The sequence below is a fragment of the Ylistrum balloti genome, unplaced genomic scaffold (assembly GCF_031769215.1).
Source record: "Ylistrum balloti isolate Yb309-2 unplaced genomic scaffold, AGI_CSIRO_Ybal_v1 Utg371122, whole genome shotgun sequence".
In the NCBI taxonomy this organism is placed as follows: domain Eukaryota; kingdom Metazoa; phylum Mollusca; class Bivalvia; order Pectinida; family Pectinidae; genus Ylistrum; species Ylistrum balloti.
In genome coordinates this window covers 157,214-165,444 of record NW_026782616.1, presented here as the reverse complement: position 1 = coordinate 165,444, position 8,231 = coordinate 157,214, and the positions used below count along the sequence as shown (strand labels likewise).

At 35.4% G+C, this 8,231-nt stretch overlaps 1 protein-coding gene across 1 annotated transcript; it reads left to right on the top strand.

Moving 5' to 3' along the window:
* Positions 1–1,360: 1,360 nt before the first annotated feature.
* Positions 1,361–4,830, top strand: LOC132560839 (trafficking protein particle complex subunit 2-like protein). Its single transcript, XM_060225530.1, has 5 exons — positions 1,361–1,399; positions 2,049–2,221; positions 2,632–2,719; positions 3,325–3,404; positions 4,049–4,830. Exons 1-5 carry the CDS (start codon positions 1,367–1,369, stop codon positions 4,089–4,091), a joined length of 417 nt encoding a protein of 138 aa, XP_060081513.1. The 5' UTR covers positions 1,361–1,366; the 3' UTR covers positions 4,092–4,830.
* Positions 4,831–8,231: the final 3,401 nt, after the last annotated feature.

The window sequence follows — 8,231 nt, the reverse complement described above, 5'->3', positions numbered from 1 at the left end:
TCTGAACCAATTTAGGTTGTCTGTGTTTTCTACATCGATTCTCATACCGTCGTAGTTCCCTTTTATAGTGCTTATTTTGTTTCTAAGGTGGAAATATCAATTGTAGAGAAGAAGCATACACCATTACACGTAACGGTCAGTTTTCCCGAGAAATGTCTTACATTTTAATATCTTTCTCCTCTTCGCTTTGATTCAATTATCAGTATTGCTACCAGTACTGACGACCCCGGTCGAGTCTGTAGTCGAATATCTACAGTAACTCCTTAGTAACTGATCGTGAACCGCTGTTAAGAATTTGTGTTACTCGTTTAGAGTACATTCAGTTCACAGGTTTGTAATTGAAATTACCCATTTTACCTTCTGTTCAGACCTAATAGAATTTTAAAAAGAGCTGGAGCTCTTCTCTCTCGGATTTGACGGGGTCCTATAAATTGCTCCAGTTAGTGAACGGGTAAATCAATTATACGGTAACGTTAAAAAGTAAAAAGCTGACCAATCACAGATTGATACACTATTTTGACTATTACAGAGGAACGACGCCCACCGTCAAAGCAGGTTCTAAACACAAACGTTTCTGATTTGATATCCAAAGGTCTGGTTCCATTGTCACGAATGTCGTACAAGAATCGTCAACTGATGCACAAACTCGTAATACGTTGTTTCAGAAGATACAGTGTGCCAATTATCGGGAAGTTTCTCGGTCGTCATAGTGCTCTTATTGGAAATTAATATATTTTTATTCGGTATGAAGCTGGACGTGTTTGATGCTTTACCTGTTAGTTGCATTGTTATATGTATACCCTTTTCTCATTTGAGACCCCGACATTGCTTACTTGGATCAGAGACGTATATATATCACATGTGATATATCCGTCTCTGCTTGGATTGACCAAGATTTATTTGGTGGATTTCGTCGATGAAGCAAAGGATGATTGCTCTTCCGCAAAACTTGGTCTTATTCTCTGATAACTTTTCAGGAATCTAGATGTAATTTTTTCTTTTGTTCATAGTTTGCCACTGTTTTATTAAATTTGGGTTTGGGTTATGATAATGTTGACAAATTGGTGTTTTCTTCAATGTTTTTTATCGTGACCCCTGGAGTATCGTGGATGGCGACAAAGGGGAACCTCCGTATTGATACTAATTGAGATGTAAAGAGTAACATTAGAGTTTGATGAATAATACAACATTTTATGATAAATTTCTCATCGTTGATCGACTTAAGCGAAGAAAAATGGGACAAAGCTTCTTTAATGGTAATCCCGGAAAAATTATCGTTTTACTTTATTAAGGTATCCGCTTCGGAATATTTTATCGGCGACTACATTAATCGCGTCCGAGGAGTTCCGTGTAAACCCAGCAGAAGATGGCGGTGTGTGTTGCTGTCATAGCTAAGGAGGTAGTATAATGATCAGTCAGTGTACCGCAAAATTTGTCGCTAAAGAAATGAAAACAATAGCTGATATGATATGTTGATATATGATCACAAACACTGTGCCAGGCCCTTCGAAATAAGTTCTCGCACTGCTGGCAGCTAACAAGCTAATTCGTTTTGTCCACACTTCTCCAGGTCGGGAGACGGGAACATCTATTTTAGTTTTGTTTGACGTAAAATTAAAATGATAGTCATGTTTGAAACCTTCACAGCAGACTTTTGACTGTCTTGGTCAAAATGTCTAATGTTGGGTATAGGTATCGGATGAATTCCAGACTTGTGTTACCAGATAGGTTTAATATTTAGAATTGGATAATTAAAAGATATAGGTAACCCATAGTTCTTAGTTGTGCATGTACAGTTTGTGGAATTAAAAAAATCATAGGGGGATATCCTCTACCATTTACACTTTGCTTGCTACCTAAGATAACTCTATGCACAATACTTACATTGCTGAAAATGCATCAAAACTTAATAGTTTGCTAGTGTAATCCATCTAACCATAAACTGCACAAATATTACTGTATCATGTATGAAGAATGCACAAGAAATGGGCATGTAAATTTGTGTCTTCCCTTTGAGGGTATATGCAAACAGTAATTTCATATTTCAGAACTACCCATTGTATATAAAGACAATACCAACAGATAATGAGTTGAAGTTTCAATATACAGTTCACACATCCTTAGATGTTGTGGAGGAGAAGATTTCTTCAGTTGGGAAAAATACCAATGACTTGAGGGAGCTGTATCTGGGACTTCTTTACCCAACTGAAGACTATAAAGTGTATCCTTTCTATTAGTTGATGACTTACACATACTGTTTTATCATGTGCAAGATTAAATAACTGGAGATCTTATTGTAACATATTTAAAGACGTGAAGCCAAATTAAGGATAAACTAATTGAAGATCAAAGAAAAAATCATATCTGTTCTGTGAGTCAAATGATTTTTTCCTATGTAATTTTTGGACTTTCTTTCCTTTTAATTTGTTTAAGTAAAATTATACCAGACCTTCCAATTTATTCTTTACCATAGAAAATATATCTTACTCAGAAATGCTTCACAGTATTACTAGATCTCAAAATACCTAAGTTGATAAGAGTAATCAGAATTACACCTAGAGTACCATGTTAAAGTCATATGTACAAGCAAACAGACACTTACTGTACAGTGCCTTAACTTTTACTGAATAGATATGGCTATGTTACCAATACGAAGGTGAAGTTTGTCATTGTGGTGGAGTCGTCTAATACCAGTCTTAGAGACAATGAGATACGCGGGGTGAGTCATATCAGCTTTATCACAAAGCAGTTTTTGTAGGATTTTTTCTGTTGAGTCCAGAGCACCATTTCCAAAAATTTTGATGAGCCAAGTCACAAAGAAATAAAATGGATTCTCAAATTTGAGAAAGTCTCATAAGAAAAGCATGAGTCCAGTAATGAAATATTTAAATGCCAAAAAGTACTGTCACCGATATAAACCTAAAGATGACTTCATGATCTGAGGAGGCAATGTTTTGAGGCTGTCAACAAAATTATAGAATTTCTTGTGCTCTCCCTATCTTTTATTCAATATTTCTTTCTCTTATGAAAGCTATCATTTTAACATTATACTTGCATCTTTTATTAATGAGATTAAGAAAGTTTTGTTTTAAACACAAACAGTGTCACAAAATCAAAACATAAGAGACTGTTTAGTAAAGATTTTGTTTCTTGTTTCAGTTAGCAGTTGTACAATAATCCTGCTTCTAAAAATATTTGATGAAATCTTTAAGAGATAATGAAAAAATTTTTTTTAGATGTGTCTCAAATTTTATGATAGCTGCACTGACACTTCTCACAAACCATTTTATGCTGTAATATATATGAATATATATGAATTTTCAGATGTTTCGTAAACTCCACAATGGCTACGTAGACATGCTTTGTAATCCTTTTTACACTCCAGGAGAGAACATATCCTCAAGGTAAGTTTCTTTAGGCGAGTCTGTAATGTGATGAGCTTTCTTTACAACTAATTGTTCCAGATTTTCCTAAATATGGAATCTTATACAAGTAAACATTGAAACAAATTTAAAAAATCTTTATTTGACAAGCTGAAATGAAAACTTTTGACAATATTTAGCTATCAGATATGAAATGGAAACTCATACAAGATCCTTTTTGAGTTTGAATTAAAGTTCTGTTGAGATGTCGGTATTTTCAATGCGGTCACCAAGCATATACTTGTACTCAAAGGTGCTGTAAGATTTTTGTAGAAGATTCTATCAGAGTACTTGATGACAAAGCCTACTGGTAAATTTTCAGTCTTGTGTAGTTGCTTGGAGCATTGGCTGCCCAAGTAACTCGCTCTCTCTCTCAACAAGTCGGGCGGTGTTTGATTTAGAGAAAGGACGTGCAAAGTGTGTGGTCACATGTATTGCCATGTTTAACCACACATTTCAGTTACCTCCTGAGTAATGAAATTAATATGCTCGTGTCTTTCAATCTGGCTTAACTTGACTGACTTAAATTTTTAAACAAGAATAGTCAATAGTTATTAAGAACCTCACTTATTAGAAATACGGTAATGTAATAATTCTGAACTTGTATATCCTTTCTTGTTTTGCAGGTTGTTTGACAATACAGTGATGTCTATGATGCAACAGGACTGATATGGTTGAATCCATATCTGTACTTAAATTATGTGTCACACAAAGTGAATAAGAGAAGAAGAATGAAATGAATGCTAAAGAGAAAGTAGAAACCCTACTGAAAATGGCCAAGAGTGTGTTTGTTTTTATGTTTGTGAGGTTGAGGGGTTCTAAGAAAGAAGAGGAACTGAGAAGCGAAAATGGTGAAATGGTAGATAGAAAGGAGACATAGAAAGGATGGATGTACATGTACCCTGTCGCTATAGACAATAGAGTAAGAATTTGTGTGCATGAGAAACAAATAATTCCGAATGTGAAAGAGACAACAGAGGGTGAGAAGGAAATAAGTGAATAGGAATAAATTTTTCCAAAGATATATTATTTATTGATTTCAGAGATTTCCAATCTATTTGTAAGAGTTTGTATTTGACTGGAATGTTGATGTTCAGTCTAATATTTGGTGATCAGTGATAAGGTTTTGTAAAATAAGGTTTAAAGGGAACAACTCTTTTTATTGCAGTTTGATAATTGAGTGATAACCAACATGATCTTTATGCAAACCATTTTCTTTGGTTGATGAATGACTACTTCATGTAGGAATATCAATTGATCAGCCAGCATGTTCAATAAATCAGAAATGTATGTTTGTCTGACAAAATAATAAACATTTTTTCCATCTAATAGTATTATATGTATGTGTTAGATTGTTGAATGAATTATTGTTTAAAGTAAATAAAACCTATTGGTACTTTAAATCTGACATTTTTGTATTGTGAACTTTGTGCTATTGTATCTTTGGGTTACAACACATTGAAACTATTGTATATGATAATATTTGTGCAATATTAAAACATTTTAATGATCTTCAGCATTAGTTATGATAACACTGACAGACCATAAAACACACCTTGAGAAATACTTGGATAAATAAGTGGAAAATTAATGATAAATAAATACCATTAAAAAGATCATGTCTTCATAAATATCAGATATGTAACGGTGAGATTTCAAATATCACAAAATAATCAATAAATTTGACAACGTGTAATGGTCACCGTTTGCAGTAACTGCTGGAAATGTGGCAGAGATGATACCGTAACATGAATGCATTCCTTCTACAACACAGTAACCAATTCGTGAACGGTAAGAGGTAGACATGTTCATTCCTTTTGGGATTCCTCCTTGGGACTCTTCTATATCGGACGTTTGGCAATATCCCTCGTCGTCCGATATAATCCCCTAAGGAGGAACCCAAAAGGAATGAATTATCTCCCATTACTTCAAACTATTTTTCTTCTCTACTTATTTTCTTATCTTCGCTGTATATTGGAGGTTGTGATTGATGGGCATGCAAACTATCGCCGTGATCACGCTAAAACTCAGTTATAGCGACATCGACAAGTTTGTCTCTTGTCTATTGATGACAATTGGCGCGATAACTTCGTGCAAGGAATACAATAACTGACCAGAGACGTCTCTGAACTGACTAACGTTACACTTCCATATTACGTATACGCACTGGTCTTTTGTGAGCTAGTCGCTCGCGGCATTTTCACCTGCTTGTGTCGTCATAATTCGCTCACGTAGAGAAAGTTGTCGTATAACAATGTCTTTACATTGGTTGTGACGCGCGGTATTTATCCCATCATTCACCACAGATTGTCTCCCTGTCACCTGATTTCTCGTCACCCTCCCCCCTTAAAAAGATTGAGGTGTGACCTTTTGACGACTACACTGGACTGACAAGTTTAACGCGGACTAGCACTGATGTACTTAGTCAACGAATGGGGAGGAATTGTACTATAACCTTATGTAATGTAAGGTAGAAAATATTGTGACGATATGGTAAAATGTTTACGGAAAATAGTACACAAGATGGTAACAAAGTATTTAAGTCAATTCGGATATACTTTGTTTAACACTTGGTAATAGATTTGCAGGAGTGTGCACTTCCGAACACACACCTCACGAATTTGGACACTGGCTCATAAATTCTTATCCATGGAAAAGACCGAAGTAAAATTTGATTAGTCCCTACAGCCCCCTATTTATTGATCAAAATTCGTACTGGAAAAACAGCGGGAGTCGTGACAATAAAATTCACATGTGATGCGTTATAAGATTTCAACTTAAAGATGAAAAAAATCCGTTTAACTCTTTCAGCAAATTGGATTTTTTTTCAACATACATGTAGATATAAATGTTATTGTTTTACAGGATAGGGCAGAATCGGGGTAAAATAGTGCCGTTTTGATGATTTTTATCAATTTCTTTTGCATTGATATCAGCATATGTTACACATGAGAAGTTTTTAAGGAATCGGGCGGGTTAAATGTAGATTTTGGGCATTAAATTGTTCTTAGTGTAAATATTTTGTTTTTAAATGACCATTATTCAAATATTTCAGTTTAAATTAACCAAATATAGCGAAAATATTGTATTTTTCTCGCAGAACGTACTGTGCCGCGCAAGACCGGAAGATGATTTACAGAATCGGGGTAGAATCGGGGTAGAATAGTGCCGTTTTATTCATTTTAGTGAATTACTTTTGCATTAATACCATCATATGTTAAACATTAGGATTAGTTTTTAAGGAAAAATGGAGACATATTACATAAAACACTCATATCTGTTTTGGTCGCGCAAGACCGGAAGACGATTTAGAGGATCGGGCAGAATCGGGCGGTTTATATGTAGAACATGGGCATTCAATTGTTTTCAGTGTAATTATTGTGGTGTTAAATGACCTTAGTTAAAATATCATCATTTCATATTGATCAAAAACGGCCAAAAATATATTATGTTCTTTTCACATAACGTAATGTGCCGCACATGTGTAGGTATATACCTATCTAACTTCTAATTAAATTAACTATGTTATACATTAATGATAGAGTGTCAAGTGTGTGGTGAATATAGGTAAGCACGTACCCGCGTGCATACGCTTGTGCAAGCGTGCGCCTGTGTGCAGGTGAGCGTATGCATGTACATGTGAGTGGTTGTTTGCCAAACTCCTCGCAGCGGTTACCTCCCTTGACCAGTGCAGTAAACCACTGCTACCACAAGTAATTTTAAGTTTTTTTTGTTTTTTTTTTCACACACTTCAGTATTAGTTACTTCCCCTAGTCGTTGGTGGCAGTGGTTTCAGCAACCATAAGCATGACGTAACCACTGTGATGAGTTTGGTTGTTAGCATTTATGTATATTTGTACATATTCGCACGATGCATGCAGGTGCAAATTGTTGTCATTTTCCCTTATGTTGTTATATATTAATGTTCCACTGATATTTTGTATGATTGTTATCTTATTACCCTACTTACATGTACGACATGCTGTTATTGATGACGTTGGGATATCTTTATATACGTTATGTCAATGAATATTATTTAGTGAAGTAAAGAACTATAGTCCCCGGCCCCAAATTCGAAAATTCTATGTGCTATTTTGGGAAATGTATGTACGGAGTTATCCGTATTTGCTGTTCTCTATCATTTAATCGCCCCTTCCCGGAATAATGTATGTACGGAACCGCCCTTATCGCTCCATTCTATTATTTAGCCCCGCCCCCCTTGGCATCTGTAATTGATTCCCCGTCAGGGTCCCTTTCCTTGACTCTCGAATTTTTTTCTTTTTTCTTTCCCTTCAATTATGATTTTGTACATTTTTTAGTCAAATTATCTCCCCACTATCTCCTCCCCCTGTTGCTCAGTATACCTTTTATTAGAACATCATTTCGTGCACTTTTCATTTCTCATGATTCGCACTGAGATTACTTATATGCCTGTCAGTTTGTCACTTTATCGTGCCCGAATTGGTGTCTCTAATAATTGTGTACAGGCCGCAAATCATGTAATTTTTGTGACCGTCCTTGACATGTTGTGTTTTAGGTTTTTGCTGTTGTGGTGATCTTGTATCCCATCATAGTATGTTTTATATCTGCGCATGCTTATTGCATATTGACAATGGTGCCGGCCCAAGTTATTTTACCATTTTATCCATAATGCTATAGACATATTATGTTACTCATACCTACTATGGGTTTTAAGTCAATGGCATTTAGTATTATCTGGTGACGTAGAGATAAATCCAGGTCCCTCCTCTACTAGTACATATGACTCCTCTCTTTTCTCTTCTACCAGTGACCGTATCAGTTCTGATA

Excerpts from the sequence above, each read along its gene's own strand:
- LOC132560839 (XM_060225530.1), top strand. The coding sequence starts at position 1,367 with ATGGCGGTGTGTGTTGCTGTCATAGCTAAGGAG. Across the intron at positions 1,400-2,048 it reads TTGCTGTCATAGCTAAGGAG|AACTACCCATTGTATATAAA; the intron begins GTAGTATAATGA and ends TTCATATTTCAG. Across the intron at positions 2,720-3,324 it reads GAGACAATGAGATACGCGGG|ATGTTTCGTAAACTCCACAA; the intron begins GTGAGTCATATC and ends ATGAATTTTCAG.